Here is a 24,125-nt window from a genome sequence, read left to right on the forward strand (position 1 = left end):
AAATATATTCTAATGATCCAAGTCTATGTATCTGAATATGTCTTCTGCATTTGGTGTTAAACATATGACGATGTATGCATTATAGCTGCATATAGGTAAAAATAAATATATAATTTTACAAATGGACACATTTCTTTTAATAATCAAAGCTTTGGTAATGTATTTTATTGAAGCAAATATCTTGACTGTTTAGAACAATTAACTATGTTATAGAATTAAAACAAAATCACTTCTGACAGACATTTAGGACAGTTCTTCTCTGTCTGGGGCTAATAATAAATATAATCCTGCACTGTTTTATTTCATGTTTTTATCATCTTTCCTTCTACTGATGCATCCAGAATTTCTTCTTCTTGAAAAATCTTAGCCTAGAGAGATTTTTCATGATTTAAAACCAAATAATGAAAATATACAGGTAAGATTATTGTAAAAAAAAAGAAGGTTTATCTCTGCAGAAGTGATATTTAAAAACTTTTTTATTGAAATCAAAACTTTAAACTTTCACTATATTCAGTATGTAAAATTTAATTCATAACAAACTAAAATCTATAACTGTTTATGTTCTGTGACATTACAGTCATAGAAAAGTATACATACTATTCTCAGAAGAATATGTATATTACTTGACCAGATGGTTCTACCTATCAACGCAGAGAACATATTCTCAACAATGACATATTTTGTTTATTTATTCAAATGCCATAGCCGCCCAAAGATGTGCAGAGATCATTTAATGTCAGCAACAGAGACTGCTGGAAGTACCATCAGTAAGCAATGTAATGTCGTCATGTAATTTTTCTATTAATGACTTCTTTGCTTAACAATAGAGTAGGCAATCCTAATCAGGGTTGTTAGTGAAGACTACCTGTACTTCAAACAAATCCAAAATGCATAGTTTTGAATAAATTTTACATTTACAGTTTTCTATTTTCATAACTTGAATCCCAACTTCTGACAAAACAAAATATTTTATTTCCAAAAAGATATATGTTTAATTAAGAAATTGAACAGAATGGGTTAATTAAGATAGCAAAATCCATCTTACATTAATCAATCAGGAATAGAAGAAAAGTAAACATGGAAGAAATGCTTAATAAGTTTCCAGTTATTGTTTTAAGTATCCTACAATGCCATCCATTTATATTTTAGTAGTACATGTAGAAGGACAATAACAAAAAGTGATCAGTCTCTTTTACATCCAATCAAATTACACCTCCTGTTTAGTTCTCATTTAAGGGATTACTTCAAGATCCTCATTTAACAACCATAATTGGGACTGGCAACTCAGTCATTAAGCAAAATGGTGGCTAAGTGAAACCATGACCCTGCTTATGATATTCCTTTATTTTTCCTTGGCTTTTCAGACTTGCAAACGTCATGAACGCAAGGACAGGTCACAAAGTTACTTTTTCCAAAACTATTGTAACTTCATAGAGTTGCTGCCTGAGTCGGTTGCTACATGACAATTACTTGTACTGACATTTGTCAGGCATACTTCAGTGGATCCCTGTAATGAACCAGAGACTTTCCAAATCTATGATTCCACTTTTGCATTAATCCTTAATCTTTTATCATTTTTTATTTATTTATTGAATTTATATTGCTGCCTTTCACCCATGGCGACTCAAGGCAGCTTACAGAATATAAAACCACATTTAAAACAATAAAAACTAACCAAAAAAAATCAAATAAATTAATATAGTACAATAAAACAAAATTACCCCCCACCTCCCACCCCCTGCCCCAGCGACAGCAGATCACACAAGCCATTTAATGGGCTCCATCTCGCTCTGGGTTCCCCAGGCCTGCTGGCAGAACCAGGTCTTCAGTGCCTTCCGGAAAAGTATTAGAGTGGGGGCCATTCTAATCTCTGGGGAAATGGTGCTCCAGAGAGAGAGAACCACCACGGACAGAGAAGGCTCTTCTTTTGGGTCCCACCAGCTGTATCTCCCTCGGGGATGGGACCCACAACATTCCCTGTCTCCCCACTCTGATGAGTCGGGTAGATGTGACTGGCAAGAGATGGTCCCTCAGATAACCTGATTATGCTTTGAGAATCAGATACTTACTGTTGTGAGAAGATTATAATGAATATAGAATCCAGGTTCAGAAGGAAAATACTCATCAGAAACAAATCTTATCCTGATCTGGTTTCCTTTAGAGATTTGTTTTCCTGGAACAGTAGCAGAACCACACCACCGTCCTAAGACAGTGCCATCACTAGGCTCTTCCACTTCTACGAAGTCATACCTACAGCAAAATATATGTACATACATGTACATTTAATCATTGTTATATGCAGATGGGAATATTTATGAATCAGAGTAAAAGCAAAGTCATGAATATATAAGTACATACAGTAAATAGTAAAGTATTTTAAATGAACAAAAACAAAACAGTTAAAAAGAAAAAGGAAGTAAAAAAAACCCATATATGACCACACTGAAAAGTACTCATTCTTGCTGCTTCCCATGTACGGTAAATTCATAATTCTTTTATAAATGATAAATTCCAAGGTTTTTGTACTCAATTAAAATGCACATTCATATTTTATGTTCTGCTGATCTTTCTACCAACCAATGACTACTGAATAAAATAGCAATAGTCCATATTATATATATACTTATCCATTTTATTCAGCATAATGAGATTGACATAAAAACATTTTAAGAACATTTTCCAGAATATGAATAGATGTGAAAAATACTTTGTTGAATTAGTTTCGGTATCGTACTTAACTTACGGTTAATGTTCTTAATAATGAATTTGTTATTATATTAATACATTTATTAACAAATTATATTAATAAATCAAATCTTTAATCAGAAATGTTATAAACAATAAATATTTTCTTTCTTTCATATTTTCTTTAACAATGATCTTTGCCTGTATATTTTTAAAAAATCCGCCAAAAATACATGTCTTTGAGATGCAACCTGAGGTGCATCTGGACAAAAAATTGAAATCAAAACAGGTTTTAACTGAAAATATTGCCATTTCACAATTTCAAGCATCTAGATACTTCTTGAAGTAATGTTTTAGAACTTATCTGACAAGAAACCAAAATATTAATGATCTCATTTACAAGTTAATTAAAAAGTATTTGCAATTTTCAAAATGGGATTCTCTCACAATATGAATTGGTTATGTGCATAAGGGTTACAATAATACTACTGACTCAATATCTTTCAATTGTGAATCCACACTAAATATACTACAATCATTTCTAAAATTGGGCCAAGCACCTGCCAGAATATCAGAGGGGTCACATAATAACTTTCTAATTTTACTACCCCCCAGATGTATGAAACATATTACTTTCTGAAATAGGTCCTTAACTGTTTGCCAGACAGGTGGTTTAGGTCTTCTAACAAAAATTTCCAAGTGGATTTTTCAATAAGATATATTTAAACATTACTTCTGAAAAAAAGGTTGGTTTTTCAAGCAGTCATTGACAGCATTACTAGGGAATAATTGGAAATAGTATCAACATTTCAATTCCAAAATAATTCACTTGACATTAGGGAATTGAAAAGTATACTCTTACTGAAAAAGGATGTTAGCATTGTCATATATCCATAATGACGAACCTATGGCACGTGTGCCAGAAATGGCACGCAGAGCCATCTCTCCAGGCATGCCAGCCATTGGCAGTTGCTCTTCCGGGTTCCGCACATGTCTTCACGCATGCAGGAGTGTTGGAAACCAGAAGAGAATGGGAGACTGAGCTTCTGATTTCTGGCGCGTGCATGCACCATGCCAGTTGGTCTTCACACACCAGAAACTGGAAGACCTGGTGACAGGCGCGCATGCACATACCGGAAACCAGAAGCACTTCAGATTTCCGGTGCTCCCACAAATGCGCGCCGGAGAGCTGCTCTTCCGGTTTCTGGCATTTCCCCACGCGCGTATGCTCCCATTTTAGCACTTGGTGCCAAAAAGGTTCACCAACACTGTCATATACCTATCAAATTAATTTCAACGTATAAAGTTAAAATATACCACATATATAAAAATTAGATTCATTTGGAGTAGCTGATTATTAGAATAAATTAATTCATTTGATTTTATTTGCATTGATTAACGTTTCTGCCATTTAAAACATAAATATTTAAATATTCTATTCCATTCCATTCCATTCCTGCTTTCTCAAAATCTCAGGTAAATGATTTTCTCAATTATGCTTTCTAATATTTTTTTCCCACAGTTTTTGGCTCTTTTTGTATTTTTTGGCATTAATTCATTTTTTTAAAAAATACATTACATGAAAAATACTATCTCTCGACATACATATTTGTAATTAAAATTTTCTAATGGACTTGTGTACTATATTTTATTGTATTCTAATGGATTTCTGTTCAATATTTTCTGTACACCTATTTTATATACACTTTTCTTTTAATATATTTCCTGAACGTTGTTTTTGGGAGACTTTTCACTGACTTTTCTGGAATTGTTCATGTTACAAATTACATAAACTCTTATAGTCTTTGTTTTCATTGCTCAGTTGCCTGTTCACCTCCCACTGCTACTGCAATAGAACTGGGAATAAAAATACAAATATCCTCTTTGATAGAGTAATCTCCATGAGAATTTACAAAACAAGAAATAACATGTTTTGTTTCACCTCCTACATAAAGTAAAAGAAGTACCAAGAACTTAAGATCACAGAATGCATCATCTGGAAAGGACCTTATAAATTGCCTCTACTACTCACTGCAGAAATCTACTAACCCCTTTCTCCCAGCCCCAGGAGATGGTCATCCATTCTATTCAAAAACTTATTTATAGCTTACAACTGTTGCTTTAGGAAATATCAGTAGTCAATGAAATTTTATTAATACTTCATAAGTTTTGACTGACCACGTCTTTAACATATTGTTTTCCATTCTTCAATAAGTAAGAATCTATTCTAATCTTAAAATGGATTTGCAATACTACTAATATGAAAGGCAAAGGAAAAAGTTCTAATCCATAAATGTTAACTCACATTTACAAAACAAGAATTGAGATACAAGAATTGAGATACAAGCTATGGTTCAATCTACAAACAAAATAGATAGGATATATTTACTAAGTTAATGGAGCTGCTTATGGTTAAACATTAAATCATTTATTTGAAATTACTAATGCTTCTTTAGATTATCTGCATCAATCCCCAAATGTAGTCATTTGTTTAAATCCAAGCAATACATAAACCTGACTCCTTGCTGATTAATCTCAGTCTCTTGAGTCCAAATCCTTTTCATATTATTTTTATCCTTTGTTTGCAATATTGTGTATTTTACTTAATAAAATATTCAATAATTAAAGTTTTGATTGCCTACATATTCTTTTTGAAGTGACATGTAGTGATCAAACACACACATCAATGACATTCTTGAAATGTTGAAAATGATATAAGACTTGACACATGAAGTGAAACAATCACTGACAACCAGAATCCCATGTCTCTAGGTGATCATTATAATCCCTGTAATAGAATCACAGGTATTGTATTGCACTGTCCAAATCAGTATTTAAGGGCTTTACTAAGCCTGCTTTTATTGTCCAATGAAATGTAGGTTTCTCTCAGCAATATGATACAGAGCACACTTGATACTTAAAGCAGTTTATAATGACCACATCTCTTCTCAGACATCCTTGGGGACTTGAAGATTACTTATTTTCTTTTATGCTTTCCAAAAACAAGCCTGTTTTTGTAGACACAATTATGCCTGTTGGTATAATAAAACTCAAAAATAGTGGGTGGGTATATTGCAGTAAGTTTGGCTTCCAGAATGTAAAATAACTCAGCTACTTTAAATAAGAGTAATGAAAGCATGTCCTGAGGAAGTCACAGTGGCAACTTTCCAACTGTTATTTTTTTCTTATGACTTCTAAATATACTGTTAACTGCCTAATAGAATTACTGGAATTATTTTCTCTTAATGTTTTCAGGTAGATGTTTCATTTAATTTTAAGAGGAGATGAACTTGGCCATAAATTTACTTTTATCAATGGTAGCTATTGCATACAGAATTGGACACAGTACAAGTGCCCTTTACACTGAGTTCTAGCTACATACTTCATATAAAATCTAGCCATAAAAACTGTTGTTCAGGGTCCAAAACCCAGTATCCCTATTAATTCAATGTAGGTATAATACTTTCTGAGTTAAACCACACTAGACACAACATTAAATAAAACTTGGAGATACAAGACTTGGAAAATTTTAAACAGCCTTGGTTATAAGGATTATGGCAACAAAGGTTGACTCAGCCTTCCATCCTTTCTAAGGTAGGTAAAGGTTTGTGGGGGCAATAAGCTGACTTTGTATAAATATACAAAAGTATGAAGGCTATTGCTTAACGCATTGTAAGCCGCCCTGAGTCTCCGGAGAAGGGCGGCATATAAATCAAATTAAAAAAAAAAAATTAACAGATTTTTTTTATTCCAATTCTAGTCACATGGAATAATCATACGCTTGAAGCTATAACAGAAGCTTCAGGGCAAGGAATTTATTCTGGAACTTTCTTATAGAGCTGTAGCTTTTTTACATCTATATTACTGCCTGTTTCAAAGAAGTGATGAGAGAATAAATACAGAAATAAACTTAATGATCATTATATACTAATAAATGAAAAGCAATAGGATCTTGAGAGTGGAGAAATCCTGACATAGAATTATACTATCCCAAGTACCAGGTACTGCGCTGTTCTAAATGCTTTCTTGGCATCTTGGAGTCCAAATTGAAAACTGTAAGTGAACTAAATGCTCAGATCATGTTATTTGATGAGTGAAAAGAAGGAACTGGATTTCTTTAATCTCCACCTTAATCTATCTGATTAAGCCATGTGAGATCTGATATCAGACTGGTATTTTTCCCATATTATTAGAAGATACCCTGAATTTTTAAGAAGATATTATCTATTTAAAAAATTAAAGGGGAAAAATAATTGTATTGAACAAGTACAAAAATAGCACATACCATAGTAACAGTTCCATCACAATATTTATTATTGGAAACACAAAGATTCAGTAGAAACAGAATGTTAGCTATTTGATGAATAATGTTCAATTAGAAGTAAGCCAATATATCAATTCTTATACACATGTTGACTGAAACTTAAATGAGAGTTATTAAAAAGCTAAGATTCTGTAACATTTGGAATGTTTCCATGTTTTAGGTGACATCATGGATACAGGATTACAATTGTCTGAATAATAGACAGCAATTGATGGTTTTTAATTGTTTCTAGTAGGTGTTAATTCTAATAATTAAATATAATTATCATTATTTTTGAAAAATATTAAAAGAAATATAAAACAATTAGAATTATTTTTAATATTATTTTTTAATTTTTTTATCTAATTAATTTTTAATTTTCTGTAAATCTATAAGGACTATTTTTTTTTCTAAAAAATGTTTCTACAGGTGCAGATCACATTAGGAAATAAATTTTTATTAGTAGTATGAAAGTTACAAGAATATTTCAATTTTATTCAATGTTCAATATTCAAATTTATATCTGTGATGGCCTTCACCACACTCCCCAAATCCCTACAAGTAGTAAATATATTTTCTTATAAATCTATGTGCTTCATGTTTAAAGAACCAATAATGATGATAATATTGCTAAATCTTATTAAGTATAAATGTCTTATTTAGACCGCAAGCCCACTGGAAACCTATTTTACCGTAAGCCCATTACAATTCAATGTGCATGTGCACACACACACAGAGAGAGAGATTTATACATACATATGTTTATACAGATAGAATAGAAAATCAAGTATTTATCATATTATTTTAGATTATTTAAAATTATTTGGAAAATATATCATTAATACTGAAAAAAGTTCACAAACTTTCTGAAATTTTATTTTAGCTTAAAATTTCCTGATACCAATTATTATTATTTAATAACCAATTATTAAATGTATTATGCTCTGGGTGCAACAGGGTGATCTCGCAGACATAAAACATCAACACAAAATTGTAATTAACAATATGGTATTATTAACTAATCTGGTGTCGGGTATTTTTTATGTCTATTCCCTTACTACAATCAATATATTGCTGAATTTTTCTGCAAAAAATCATTTTCAGACTTTTTAATATATCAATGCAGTGTTTTACGTCAGCTATTTATATTTAAAAGTGACACAGTTAAAATAGTCGAAGTACTGCTTCATAAATATATAAATTATGTGATTAAATGGGGAGTATTTAATATTAACTCCCTCTAATTAGCACATCTTGTGTTTTGGATTTATTTCATTTTCCTTCAGATCAGGATAATGTATTTAACGAATGGATTATATTTCTGGAAACTTTTACAAGAATATATGTTCTTTTCAGTTGAAGTAGGTAAATCTTTGCATCTAAAAATGTCTTTCTTTTTTGGGAGGGGAATATAGAGTATAGAGGATTTTCCATGTTTACTTTTAAGTTACATGTTGATTTTTGAGATTCTAGCGTTTACTTCTTCTTTATCGTCTATGTCTCTTCTCTCAGAAAAAATGTATATGCCACATTTGCTATGGTGGTAAGTAATTAATATTTCCTATCTCATAACAATATCACTTATTTAATATTGTATTCATGCTTTATAGTTTGCAGTCTTTTAAAAAGTATTTTTAAAAAGTAAAAAGAGAACAAGATATATCCTACTTGCCTTCATAACATAAAGATATTTAGGTGTAACTTCATTTTTATTTTTGTAAGAGGAAGAGGGGTAAAATCATCTCACTCACTTAGCAGCCACAAATACTTCACCACATACTTAACTAAACCCCAAACATATACTAGTTCCGTCATCCTTTTTCTGAAAAGCATATTGCCTTCAGCTGTGGCTGTTCACAATGTTAAGAAAAAAGACGTAATAGGAATTCTGAAGGTCATGTTTTGGTGACTGTAAAGATGCCACAACCTGGAGAAGTTGTATAAATAGGTAGCCCCTATCTACAGTTAACAAGTAAAAAGAAAAATACAGCTTTCTAATTTAAGATTCTGTTGAGATGCTTAGATGTACCAATATATTCAACATGAAAGGCTTAGCTCACATGTTTTTATAAGCCTTTGCTAAATGAACCTTCAGCTATCCAAATGTTTAGTCTATTTATTATGTTTATCATAACTCATCACTTCATAGTACTTGCTTGATGAATTCAACAGCAAATAATTTTCCACTGCATAAGTACTTCAAAGAAAAAGCAACATTTTTGCTTTTATGGGGTTTTTTCTGAAATATTTGTTCAAAGCAGAAAAGCAGTTTCAGAAACATTTCTGATATTTTTAATTTATTTAAAAAGAGCGAACTGCTGACAATTTCTAAAGTAACTTTTTAGTGCTGGAGAACATAGGAGTAAACTGAACTGTTCTTAACAAGTTTATTCAGAATATTAAAAATATTCTTCTTTCCTACTCTGCTACAATGCTATGGTACCATAATGGATCACCTGATGATAAAACAGGCAAAGACAACAAACTTCCCACTGTTCTTATCTCCCATATATAAGAACCACAAACTTTTCCCATCCAGAATGAGCCCAAAGATTGGATCAGATCTACCTTCAGGACAGGTTCATAAATGTACTTGGGAACCAAATTCAGTAGCTGAATTTGGTTCCCAAAATATTGTAGTTCTATTTTTGTACCAATAGCAAACTTCAAGTTCTCAGTAGTTTTCAAAGCCCCATGTAAATCTATCTAGTTTTGGGCTGCCCATTTTCGCTGGCAGAGTGCTTGGGCCATCAGAGGTGCCCCAATATAAGTGATGTCGAGCTAGCCATGCCCACCCTGCCCGCACCCACCCTAGCCCCCCAAGATCAAACACAACCCTGATGTGGCCCTTAATGAAATTGTTTGACACCTCTGCTCAAGGGCATGACCACTGAACCAACCTCTTCTTCCTTTTTTTCCCCCAAGATCGAAAGGAGCAGCACCAAAATAAAATAGTTCCTCACAATGAACTGAAGAGATACTATAGTCAGTGTCATTAAATGCTGTAGGAAGAATAAATAGGACCAAAAAGAGCACAATCCATCCAGCCGGGTACCAGTTAAGGTTATCCATCAGAATGAGCAATGCTGTTTCTATCTCTTGCTTGGGTTTGAACCCTGATTGCTAGGACTCCATGTTTTCTATAGTGGAAGCCCACCATCTTTTAAACATTCTTCTTTAAAGGGGAAAGACTGTAAACATGATGATAGTTTTCAGGACAAGAAAATTTCTCTTTAAAATGAATATGTTATCTCCTTAAAGGGAGTTTTTAAAGATTTTTTAAAATCCTACCTTTGTAACTTTTATAAGTAACTCAAAGTAGCAAACATACCTAATATTCCTTCTCCTCCTATTTTCCCCTATTTTCCTGTGAGATGAATTGGACTGAGAGAGAATGAGTGACTGGCCCAAAGTCACCCATTCAGCTTTCATGCTAAGGTAGTACAAGAAATCATAGTCTCCTGGTTTCTAGCCTTGAGATTTAATCACTAGATCAAATTGGCTTTCAGTTGACAAAAATTGACAGAATTTGGCAACACCTGACAGAAATCTTCCTCCTTCTAAACAGGCACTGATCACTTCGAAGTTCCAGATAGTCATGCATCCAACCATCCAAAAGATCTAAGACACATGCGATGAAGCACATGTTAGAGAATTGTAAAAGTCATGAATTACATTGCACTTCAGAACCCAGTATTCATAACATGATAAAATAAAGTTTCCTTTTTTTACTTCCTAAATATACCTCAGTAATCTACTGTATTTTTCGGACTATAAGATGCACCAGAGTATAAGACGCACCAAGATTTTGAAGAGGTAAACAAGAAAAAGAAGTTTTTGCTCACCCCAGCCCCCAGGAGCACTCTGCAGGCCTCCCAATCCCTTTGTGTGTCCTGTTTTTCACAAAAACTGGATGGGCAGAGGGTTTGGGAGGCTGCAGAGTGCTCCTGGGGGCTGTGGAGGCAAAAACATGATGCATGGGGGGTTTGGGAGACCAAAAACAGGTCTGTTTTTTGCAAAAATGGGACATGCAGAGGGTTTGGGCAGCCTGAAGAGTGCTTCTGGGGTCTGAGGGGGGCAAAAACGCCACTTTTGTGAAAAATGGGTCTGGTTTCATGAAAAACTAAGCCTGTTTTTGACCTCCCAACCCCCCCCCATGCATCACGTTTTTGCCGTCCACAGCCCCCAGGAGCACTCTGCAGGCCTCCCAAACCCTCTGCACATCCCATTTTTGCAAAAAACGGGCCTCCCGTCTTGACTACTGTAATGCTCTCTACCTGGGGCTGCCCTTGAGGACCCCATGGAGGCGTCAGCTGGTGCAGAATGCGGGTCCAGTGCGGGTTGTGATGGGAGGGTCCTGATACTCCCATGTTATACCTCTCCTGCGCGGCTTGCATTGGTTATCAGTTGCCCTCCAGGTGAGATTCAAGGTGCTGGTGATGACCTATAAAGCCCTACATGGCTTAGGCCCAGGATACTTGTCGGACCATCTGCAGCCAGCAACGGCTTCCCATCGCCCGGTGCGTTCTCACAGGGAAGGCCTTCTCCAGGTGCCGTCAGCTAGACAATGTCGGCCGGCAGCCCCCAGGGGTACAGCTTTCTCTGTGGGCGGGCCCACTCTTTGGAATCAACTCCCCCTGGGGCTTCGGTTGGCTCCTGACGTTCGCACCTTCTGCCGCATATTAAAAACATGGCTATTCACATCGCCCAGCCTGGACTGAGGGGTTTTTTGATTATTTTAATGGGTTTTAATATATGTTTAAATTATATATTTATAATTTATGTATTTTATGTATGCATATTTATGTATGTTATGTTTTATTGGGTTTGTTTTTATTTGTTGTGAGCCAGCCTGAGTCCTACGGAGATAGGGTGGCATACAAATTATATTAAATATATAAAATAAATAAATTAAATAAATAAATTAAAACAGGATGCGCAGAGTGGGGTTTCTGGAGGCCAAAAATGGCTGTATTCGGTGTATAAGACGGTGTATAAGACGGTGTATCAACATTTCCACCCTCTTTTAGGGGGGAGAAAAGTGTGTCTTATGTTTCGAAAAGTACGGTAATTCTTTATCTTCCCTAGAGTACTGACTCTAGCAATTGTGACTGAGCTTCCTCTGAATCCAGTTCCATTGATCAGTCAAGTGAAGACTTTTTAATGAGTTTGATTTCTTTGGCAAGTACAGAACAAATGAAAAACTTGTCAATCCACATCTACATTATTTCTCAAATTCAGCAACAGAAATTTTTTAGAATACATTCTGATGATTGGAGTTTTCACCTGTATCCTGACTTTTGTTTCCAGCAATATTACTCAATAATAACAATATTACAATGTTAATCTGTATCTGTAACTATTCTATAGAATTCTCCTATATTTGTATACTACAAACCATTTATAGCAAAACCACATTAAAACAGACATGCTGCTTGAGTGTTAGTTGAAAAATGTACTTGAAAAGTTGGTTGTATCTTCATATTCATAATAGAAAAGCAATTCCAAAATAATTCCAAGTTTACCCACAACATTTAGTGTATATATTAGATATCAATAAGATTTCCAGTAAACAAAAAACTTCTCTCCAAATGTTCAGATACTTTATTTAGATTATAAAAATACCCCCAAAAGGTAACAATGTAAGTTCTAATTATTGAATTCAAATCATGTTTGGGAAAAAGAAACATAGAAGTCAAATATTCAAGCCTACAGAAAAAGTTGTGTTTATTTATATGTTTGCAATGTTTGATTTTATATTTTGTTTCAGGAAACTGATCAAACTAATCTAAAGTGATGTTTAATTATAATTTTAAGTTTAAAAAATAATAAAATAGAAATTTCCATTCCTCGAAGATTACAAACTGTTTCCATGGATAAGGATGTCATTCACTAGACCAGTCATCCAACTTTGATTTGTTACAAAACTTTACAAAAATGATTATTACGAAATAGCCTTTGAAGCAGCATCAAAAAGAAAAAAAATTCTGGACTCAGTCTGAAATAATGTCCTTAATTCTTGTATATTGTCTCCCTGAACTGGAACAGGGAGAAAGAAGTGTAATTCATCTGTCTGATGCTCATCCTTCACAGCACCATCACACAATTTTGTAACATGGAATCATCCAGCAATATGTTTTTCACAATATGTTTTCCGGTAGACTACATTAAAGGACTCATTTTGGGCAATCCTCTTATGCTGTATCCATGTCCGATTACATACATTTATTCCATTTGTCAATGTATTTTTTCTTATGTATTAATGAAAACCTGAATTTTAGAAGAATGTGAAACAATTAGAGGAAGAAAGTACTATGAACATTCATTTTACTTCAGATTTCAATGTTAATAAAACAATCATTGAAAAAAAAGTGGATCAGTATAGGAAAAAAGTATTTGTTAAAAATGTTGCTCCCCTAAAATATTTTATACTGTTTTAAAATATGTTTAATTAAAAAGTATGTTAGCAGAGTTGATATAAAACATCTTCATCAAAATGAAGGAAATATATAATTTAAAATAAAAATTTCTCTACACTTTTTTCCCTTTATAGTACAGTTAAAGGTGAATCAGTATCCTTGGGTATTAGAGGAGACTGTTAAAAATCAAAATCTACTTATAAGGCTTGTCAATAGATGCCAAGATGACAATCAACTATTTCTGGTCAGTGCATTGGGTCCTCTGTGGATCTTTTTAATGATAAAGTAGATTTCTAGCAGGTTTTTAATAGATATACTGGTTGCAAGGTTTTTAGAACCATATGTTCCAATTCAAAAACTTAGAATCTGGCCCAGGAGCTAGCCGATAACCAGTGCAGTTACTGCAGTACAAGTGTGATGAGTATATGATCAGATACTCCAGTCAGCAAACCTGCCAATACATATAACTCATTACAGCAGGATTTTCCAGAAAAAATACAAAGGAAATCTCGCATAGAATTCATTATAGGCTGTAATGACTTACAACCACAATTGGGAATAGAATCCATTGCTAAATGATGTGGTCATAAAGTGCAACGTTACTTGACTATATTACTGAGCAACAGCAATCCTGTCACTCCCCCTTGCTACCATTAACTGAGAATTGCAGATTGTTAAGCAAGTATCCACATCAATTCCAAACATTCCAGGCTTGGTTCCTCCCAGTCCTGAGCCTCAATAAGGTAAGGGATTGTATTCTCTCCGTTCTCCCCCAATCCTTTTGGTTGTGCTGCACCATGTCTTCAAGTGTGGCATGCAGTCCTTGAATCATGCAGCTCTAGGTCTTTTTTTCCACACTGTGGCTCAGAGGCTTATTTTCATACTGTGGCTCTGGGAGTGAAAGAAGCCCCTGAGTTTCAGGACACCATAAAGCTGTGGATATCTCTGGAACCTCAGTCCATCCTAGCAATACAATGCAAAGAGGCTTTTTGGTGTGCTGCATCTCTGGGACTGCAAGAGCCCCGGGGCTGCAGTGCAGTGCAAACCCCTTCATTATATGAAGTCACAGCCACCCTAGCCCAGTCCAGCTCCCCAGTCACCCTTGCCACTCTACATCTCCAGCTGCCTTGCTCTCTGCCTTTGCCTGTCTCCCTTCACGAGGCAGCTGCCGGCCATGTAAGGCCATCTTCCCTTGATATTGTGAGGAAACATCTGTGAGCAATCAAGGCAAGAAAGCCTTGTGCATCCAGCGATAGGTGACTGGGAGGGTTAACATGCACCTGAAGTCATAAATACAGGTGGGCTGCCAAGTACCCAAATTTTGATCACATGACCATGGGGGTGCCTTAACAGCTATAACTTTGGGGACCGGTCATAAGGCACTTCAGCATCACCATAACTCTGCATGGTCACTGAACAAATGGTTATAAATCGAGGATTACCTGTATAATAATCTAAACACAAGGTTCCTAATGCATGGACAATAGTGGTTATTCTACCCCCTTGAAGGAAAAATATATAGATGATAAGCCATCCATAGCTGTTTATATGTACATCTAGTTGCTAAGATCATATACTTCTTATTGATAATGATTCTAGGAACATGTTTAAAGCATGCATTTCTTCTTTCTGAAAATTATATGAAAAGAGGCAAACGTAAGACCTAAGTTTTATCTGGATTCAACCTGAATTTATTCATTCAACACTACTATATGCACAGCCATTCCTGTCCACCCCCCAACTCACCACATCTTCATGACCACCCTCAGTAGCTTAATAGAGATATCAAAGGCATTGGGGAGAAAATAAATCTTTATATGGATCTTAAAGGGACTGTGGCATCCCAAGGAGGGTACCAAAACAGAATCACCCGGTATTATTCTCCCATTAAATTATCTTGCAAAAAAGAGATAAGGAGCAAACAGTATTTCTATGCCCCGATTCACAAATATGCTTCTGAAGGAATCCGACATCAACAGACATGGCCTCCAGGCAAAAGTCCAGATTGAATGTTGAAGATTAAGGATTTCCTTCTACACTTGTACAGATAATATTTTCTTCAACACTTTACTCCCAAAAGGGATATTTGTGCATGGACTATATTTGCTCTGTAAATCTAGACGCAAGTTATTTTTTTTAGGGGAAAAAAATCATTTTTTGTAAAAAAAAAAATATTAAACGTAATATCATTTTAAATTGCACACTTCAATCAGAAGAGAGATGGAAAGTACCTTGGAGGTCTTTTAGTCCAACCTCATTTCAGACAAGTGGCTGTCCAGTCACTTCTTTAAACCTTCAGGAATGAATCACCCACAACTTCTGAAGGCAAGCTGTTCCACCTGCTAATTGTCCTCACTGTTAGCAAGTTACTCCTTAATTTCAGGTTGCTTCTCTCCTTGATTAGTTCCCATCATTGTTTCTTTTCTTGCCCTTTGGTGCTTTGGAAAATAAGTTGACCTCCTCTTCTCTGTGGCAGTCCTTCAAATATTGATATACTGTTATCATGCTCCCCCAGTCTTTCTTTTCTCTAGATCTGCCAAATCCAAATCCTGCAACCATTTTTCATATGTTTTAGTCTCCAAGTCTTTAATCATTTTAGTTACTCTTCTGTGCACGTTTTCCAAAGTCTCAACATCTTTTTTGTAATGTGGTGACCAAAACTGGATGCAGTATTCCAAGTGTGGCCTTACTAAGGCTTTTTTATCTAAATTTTTATCTTATCTAAAGTAACAGGGTTGTGGCTGTAAAATTATTCTGTCATATTTAATTCCTTCCTTGACACATTCTCCAAGGAACATAAACTAATTATCATTGGTATGTATTATAGGAGATTGAAATAATACTAAGCTTAAGCTTCCCTTAAGCTTCATCAGATCGAGATATAGAAACTAAAACTCAGACAAGGCTAATTTCTCCTTCCAAAAGAGTTGGAAAGTTTCCTTTATTTTTTGTTTTATTGCAAATAGTAACTAGGATGAATAAAATGAGCTATATAGAATACAGCAATTCTACTGTAAGAACCATGGTGGTGCAGTGGTTAGAATGCAGTAAGGCAGGCTAATTATGCTGACTGCCAGCGATTCGATTCTCACCAGCCTTCCATCCTTCTGAGGTTGGTAAAATGAGCACTCATATTGTTGGGGCAATATTCTGATTCTGTAAACCACTTAGAAAGGGCTATAAAGCACTATGAAGTGGTAGGTAAGTCAACGCTATTGCTATTGCACTTCTCTCATAGCCTACATACATAGCTTTTAGAAACAGTAAATGTAAGAAATTGTATGGTGATATTATAAACAATGTTATAAACAATGTCAAAAATATCAGTCATGTGGTTCAAACTTAGACATGGCTGCTGAGACTAGTCTCAGTTAGCTGCATGTGGCTATATAATATACAGTAGTAAACACCATAAAGAATTACAGCTTTAAATGTTGAGAAAGACCATGGTGTTAATTCGCCATCTTATACATTATTTTATCTGGACATACACTTTGTTTTTTTTTAATGCTATGAACTATCCCAGAAGCAACTGGAATCCTAATCAAATGAATGAGTGAGTGAGTGCCTAGGATGACGGATAAAATGGATGATAGGAATATGCATTAATCAAGAAATGGACAATATGAAGAAGAAGTAATCAAGAAGTAGCAATAGCAATATCACTTGGACTTATATACCGCTTCACAGTGCTTTACATCTCTAATGGTTTACAGAGTCAGCATATTGCCCCCAAAAATCTAGGTCCTAATTTTACTGACCTTGGAAGGATGGAAGGCTGAGTTAACCTTGAGCTGGTCAGAATCAAACTGCTGTCAGCAGGCAGAATTATCCTGCAATACTGCATTCTAACTGCTGCACCACCTCAGCTTCTATTGCAGTGTTGTGACTCAATTAAAACCACCATATTTAAATAGTTGCTACAACAGTACTAGCAAAACAGTACTAGCAAAAGTCAAATCATCTAATATATTTGTGATCTAATTTCTAAGTCACACTGAATCTATTAGCTGAATTCTCTGGTGCTTGATAAAGGATTATGATGAGGTTTCTACCATAAATCAGAGGCCAATTTATAATGACTGTAATTAAGTTTATTATGAACTACTCTTTTAGTGAAGTATTTAGTCAAGTAGCTTTCATTCAAAATAAATATCTAAACCAAAGTATCTACAACATTGTTTCTGCTTGGTAGATTATACAATTTGAATAGTATATAATGACTAGAATTAAAATTCTTAAGAAAATAAATATTTGAAATATATTCCAATTGAATTCAGCTGATCGACTGATCATGTTTATGCAATGCAAGTAGTCCTCAATTTATGGCCAAACTAGGATCAGAAAGAACGTTGGACTTACCTGAACGTTCGTTCTATGTGCGCTGCGTGAGAGTCCAAGCAATGGGTGTTAACTTTGTCTGATTGGCCAGACACTGAGTTGGAATTTGTTTGGCCATGCCTCTTCCTCCTGGCTGAACTCCAGTTTTTTAATGAAGACCTGGATCTGGAGAGGGCATAACTTGTACGGAAATTCATCCGCTCCTGGACCCTGGACACATACAGAACCAGGGAGGGGTTGGACTCTCACACAGCACACATAGAATGAACGTTCAGGTAAGTCCAACGTTCCTTCTCCTGTGCGCTGCTTAGAGAGTCCAAGCAATGGGATATACCCAAGCTAATTCTAGGGCAGGAAACAGAGGGGTCCCCTTGACTGGAAGAACCTGGTTAGAACCCTCCTCCCAAATGCTGCCTCAGCCGAGGCAAACTTGGCCAACTTGTAGTTCCTGATGAAGGTTGAGGGCAAGGCCCTGCAAATTTCCAGGATACAAGCTTGGGTAGCCCAAGCTGCCGTAGAGTGCGCCGTAATACGGCTGTGGCCTGGCCTGATGCTCGTAGGCCAATGCTATACACGCCTTGAGCCACTGACCGATGGTGGATGGAGTCACCTTTGTACCCATGGACCTGGGCTGAAATGATACGAATAATGATTCAGTCTTCCTGAACGAAGCCGTTCTGCTGATGTTATTTGCACAGGGTCCTGCTTCCATCTAAGGAGTGCCATAGTCGTTCTCTGGTATGTCTGGGATTTGATCAAAAATCAGGTAATATGACCTCCTGGGCCCTATGAAACCAGGTGTTGATTTTGGGCACTAATGTCAGTCAGAGGACATTCAGTCAGAGGATAACTCTGTCTGGATGAAAGATGCATAAGTCTTTTCGCACAGAAAGGGCTGCCAGTTCAGAAATTCACCTAGCAGATGTTATTGCGACAAGAAAGGCGACCTTGAAAGTCAGTATTTTGAGACTGGTGGACCCTAATGGCTCGAACGGAGGAGAAGTGAGTGCCTGTAACACTAGTGACAGATCCCAAGAGGGGTATCTGTCTACGGGTGGAGGTTGTAAATTGGATGCCCCTTTCAAGAAGCTATGTTGCCAAGGCAGCTACCTGTCTGTGGAAAGTGTTTGTGGCTAGTCCTTTATCCAGCCCCTCCTGAAGGAAATCTAATATATGTGGAACGGATGCTGATGTAGGAACTAGCCTTGTATTGGTGCACCGGCAGCAAAAGGAAGCCCATGTGGCCTCGTATATGCGGTTCATCACTGTGGTCCTATCCTGGATTGACGGTCTTGGGAGAGGAAGACCTGACAGGTCTGGGTGTTGATCCTTGCTCTCAAGGGGAGAAGATTGCTGGAGGGTGTCATGTGGCTCTTCTCCAGGTTCATAGAAAACCTGTGCTCCTGGAGGATTTGGACCATGATCTGGAGGTCCTGTCTTGCCTGCTGTGGGGATGACAACTGGATCAATATGTCGTCCAGATAACATTGTATTCTGATGGGTCTTGCCCATAGGTGAGCCACCACCACACCCAGCAGTTTCGTGAAGGTCCTGGGGGCTGAAGAGAGTCCAAAGGGAAGGGCCCTGTATTGGAAGTGGGTCCCCATGTAGAAGAACCTGAGGAACCTTCTGTGAGATGGTCTGATGGGAACATGGAGGTAAGCATCCTTGAGATCTATTGATGTTAAGAGATCTCCCTGTCTGATGCAACCCAAGATGGAATGCAGAGATTGCATTTTGAAGCGTTTGTACTTTATATGTACGTTTAGCTTCTTCAGATCCAAGATGGCTCTGCTTCCACCTGATTTCTTTTGAACCAAGAACAGAATCGAACAGAACCTGAAACCCTGATGTTGTGCTGGTACCAGTTCTATAGCCTATATGGCCAGCAGATGTTGGATCTTGGCTTCCATCAGAGATCTCTTGGTGGCATCCCTGGACACCAAGCATTGGATGAACTGTCTTGGGGGTGGTCGGAGCAGAACTCTAGAGTGAGTCTGAGTTTCACTGTTTGTAATGCCCAGGCATTGATGGTTGCGTCCTGCCATCAGCTGGCAAACCTGCCAAGATGGCCGCCTATGGGACACTTGGCTGGACAGTCACTTGGTCCAACAGTAAGGTCAGTTTCCGGCTCCCCAAAAGGGACGTCTGGCTTGTGGCTGTCTGGCCTGATCTCAAAAGGACGGTCTGCAATCGATCCTTGCCCTGGGGGTATGCCCTCTGATAGGCTGGGACGTTGAACCCGGTGTCAGGGATCCAAAAGGGCTGCCTGCAATAGAAAGGGATACCCCTTCTATCCACCCTTCTGTAGACGTGAGGAAGAGCTTTCTTCCTGTCCTTGCCTTCCACTAAAATAGGGTCCAAATCCTCCCCAAAGAGGTTACCTCCCTTAAAGGGAGCCGACGCCAGCCTCCATTTTGTTTTCATGTTGGCTTGCCAATGCCTAAGCCATAAAAGACGCCTGGAGGTGACATTAGATACTAAGGCCCATAAGGCAAACTTTGTCACATTGAGGGTCGTGTCTGCAGAATACTCGATCGAATTGCCCAGCCGGCCGCCTGGTGAGTCTTATGAACAGATAGCTCCACCCTTCTGTCCTCAGTCTTTAAACCCTCAGCCGAATCAGAAGGAAGAATGTTAGTTGTGGCCAGATTGGCCATTGGAGCATCTACGGTTGGGAGTTTCAGGAGCTCCTCGAGATCCTGTTCCACAGTGTACATCCTCCTATCCATCCCACTGGGGGCAGGAACAGTCCCAGGCTGATTCCACTGCCTTTGTATAACGTCAACAAAGAGCTTGGGAGAGGGAATAACCTCTTGCTCTGTGACAGGTTCTGTGAATAGAAGTGTGCTAGGGTCTTGAGGGTCTGTGGAGCCCTCAGAATGCCCGCTTATTGCTCCCATATTGGCCATTGTTTTTGCCTTTAATAATAAGGTCTTAAACAATTTGTGACAAAAGAGCCCAGTGACTACTGGTTTGTCTGGGATGACACCTTCATCCTCAGAAAGGTTATATTCTGCCAGATCTTCCTTACCCATAAGCGAAATGTTGCTGTGATGGGAGGGTAAAGGAGATTGAGGCTCCTGGATATAGTCCCTGTCAAGGTGTCCTGTAGGATGTAGGACCCGTGAACTGAGAGAATCCAAAGGCAATCGGGCCGAAATACCCCTCTGAAAGAGGGCTGCATCAATGGCTTTTGAAATGGTTTGCACAGTTCCTGTGACAATGCAGGCACCTGACTTTCTTCCAGGCAGAGCCGCACTGTGGTAAGAGTGAAGATGGCAGAGGGACCGAAAGACCTGTGACGAGAGCTGGACCCTGGTTCTAAGGTGATTGAGACAGGTGGGGAATCAATTTCCCCTGTGTAGGCAGTCGTTTGAAAGTCCTGCATCCCAGTCAAGACAAGGGGAATTAACTCTTCCACTTGCAAAAAATAAAAAAAACAGGAGTGCTTCCCTTTGAACTGGGGGAATAGGTAGGGGAGGGAACGGAGCGCTTTTACAATTTCCTTTCTTCCTTTCTAAATCTTGAATGGGATGTTTGCCAACATCTCCCCCTTTTTTTGAGTGGGAATCAATGCCATAAATTATTCATTGTCATTAGTTAGCGATTTGGATATCTGGCCTGAAAAGGGTTCTTCCTTCTCTCGAAAAAAAAGCCAGAGGTGGAAGTCACCCCCTCCTTCTCCCCCCCATTTCACTAAGGCTGTTTCTTCCCTCCTTTCCCCTCTAGCTGATTTGTTGGGCCCTAACTGTCCCAGGTTCGAAAAACCTAAGACGAAACCTCCTTCTATGTATGGGCTGTGGCAAAGCACCTGGGAGAGAGTGGCCGTGGCCATTGTGCCGGGGCAAAAGACTGGCGGAGGCCCAACTGAGGAGAAAAGTTTGTGGCTAATAACCCAGAGGCGAAAACCTCAAGGCAAAACAGGCAAGGTGAAGAGACCGAGCCGAAAAGTCCTAGACCCGTGTGAAGACCAGTTGTAACTCACTTTTCCCAGTTCTGTTGTACAATTTCTTACATTTACTGTTTCTAAAAGCTATGTATGTAGGCTATGAGAGAAGTGCAATAGCAATAGCGTTGACTTACCTACCACTTCAGAGTGCTTTATAGCCCTTTCTAAGTGGTTTACAGAATCAGAATATTGCCCCAACAATATGAGTGCTCATTTTACCAACCTCAGAAGGATGGAAGGCTGGTGAGAATCGAATCGCTGGCAGTCAGCATAATTAGCCTGCCTTACTGCATTCTAACCACTGCACCACCATGGCTCTTACAGTAGAATTGCTGTATTCTATATAGCTCATTTTATTCATCCTAGTTACCATTTGCAATAAAACAAAAAATAAAGGAAACTTTCCAACTCTTTTGGAAGGAGAAATTAGCCTTGTCTGAGTTTTAGTTTCTATATCTCGATCTGATGAAGCTTAAGGGAAGCTTAAGCTTAGTATTATTTTCAGCATGCCTCAATGTTTAATTGTTCCAATTGAATTTCCAATTCCAATGTTCCAAAATAAATTTCCTAGCGGGTCTTTCCCTCCTGAAGTTACTTTTCAAAATCTTCTATGCCCCTCAAATCCGCAGCCGCTGTTTTAAGGCTAGGGGTCTTACAAGTAACAATCATTGATCTAGCATTGTTTCAAGCCTAGGTTGGTGTCACTCATCCAGCTTCAATGAGCTTTGTTCTTTTCCTCTTTCCTCCTGCTCATCTCTTAGTTCGGTTTGTCCCAGCTTCGTGGCAGCCACCATGGCTGCCGCCCCCCACCGCTGACTAACAGAGAGTTCCCTCCGAGCTCCGAGGAACTTGCCTGTTCCTCTTGGTCGTCCGAGGTACTTCTCTTCCTACCCCGTCCCTGCAGGATGGTTCTGGTCTGAAGACCCATCGCCGGCAGTTCGGCAGTCAGGTTTTTCGCGGGACTCCTCAGAGCCCGCTATTTTCCCGGCTGTCTCGCTGCCGGGAAACTGGAAGAAATTTTCAGTTTTTTTGAAAGCTACACCAATGCTTTGGAAAATCAAAATGGGTTTCCATAAATAACAATAGACATCTTTTATTTAATGCTTTATTATAAAAATCTCTCCTGCATGAATGTGTGTCTTGGGTTCTGTACCAATGATACATCAAACATCTGGATAAATTTCACATGTACACTCTGTGCTTCATCCTTGGCATTTGTTTGCAAGACCATGTCGCCAATCTGAAGGTCCTGAATCACACAAGATACACCAGCATTGAGTCCCTGATTAATAGAACTTAGAGGTAGTGGATGGGATATATAATCAGAATGGATGACTGTATGCCTTGCCGATTGCTCTGTGGTGTGCTGGAGATTGGGAAGAGAACTCAAGGTGTTCCATGCAGGTCCCACAAAGACACTGTGAAGGAAACTCTGCACCACTGTGACATCCAACCAAGGAAACTAGAAGCTGCAACTGCTGAAAGAACCTGCTGTTGAGCCCTATGCTCCATGAAAGCCTCCACTGGCTTTCAATTTAGGCACCACCAAAAAGTTATAGAAAATCACGAGTAGCATCACAGAATAACAGTGTCCCCATTGTACTAGACAATACACTTCCAGACTGAGACTGCACAGCCACCTTTAGATCCACAGGTGAACTGCACAACAGCAGTTTCTTTGAACCCAAAAACATTTAGCCTTCAGTTGTTAAAAGTTTATGTAAACTACACAGTATATAACTGTGTCTTTTTTTATTATATTTACAAACATTCAGAAATTGATACTTACTTGCATATATCATCTTCTGGGTCCTCAAGCCCAAACCTTTCATCAAAAGTAAGTTGTATCAACATATTGTCTTCAACTGCAACTAATCGCCACACAAGTACTATGTTACGAGGATAAGTGTAAGGAAACTTAGGGCTGTGAATACTTCCATTAGCGGACACAGTAATAACCTTCTCATGATGTGGCTCTTGCACTCCTATAAAGGAAATATAAACATACAAAAGAATAATCAACTGCACAGGCAAATTATACTGAACAATATAATTCAATTCTAAAGATGTTCTTTGATATCTTCTAATCTAGTATTTAAATTTATTTCTTAGATTGCCATGCCATACTATAAATTATCCTAAAAGGAATTCTCTCAAAAGAGTTGTTGGAATTATCTTAAGAAAAATGCTCAAATATTTTAATTTAGACATGACAAACCATTGCATAATAAACCATCTCCTCTAGGTTCCTAATTTTTGACTTTTAAAAGAAGAGGAAGAAAAGGAGGAAAAAAATGTTGAGAGAATGTATGTAAAGAATTGGCATATCTAAATCCCCCAATGCTTTGTTTTCCAAAAAAAATAAAACCCATGATTTGATAAACAGAATCAGTGCAATTGTAATTAGTAGGCAGTCAATTACTAA

The 24,125-nt window shown here is 37.5% G+C and overlaps 1 protein-coding gene across 1 annotated transcript in view; it reads right to left on the reverse strand.

Moving 5' to 3' along the window:
• PDGFC (platelet derived growth factor C) overlaps positions 1-24,125 on the reverse strand; it is a 150,549-nt gene that overhangs the window by 40,108 nt on the left and 86,316 nt on the right. The window contains exons 2-3 of the mRNA XM_034432871.3: positions 23,490-23,685; positions 2,070-2,250 (exon numbers count right to left, since the gene is read on the reverse strand). Of these exons, the coding sequence (XP_034288762.1) occupies positions 2,070-2,250; positions 23,490-23,685 (377 nt within the window). The remainder of the gene's footprint in view (positions 1-2,069; positions 2,251-23,489; positions 23,686-24,125) is intronic.

The sequence above is a fragment of the Pantherophis guttatus genome, chromosome 8 (genome assembly GCF_059756535.1).
Source record: "Pantherophis guttatus breed Tessera chromosome 8, ASM5975653v1, whole genome shotgun sequence".
Classification (NCBI taxonomy): Eukaryota; Metazoa; Chordata; class Lepidosauria; order Squamata; family Colubridae; genus Pantherophis; species Pantherophis guttatus.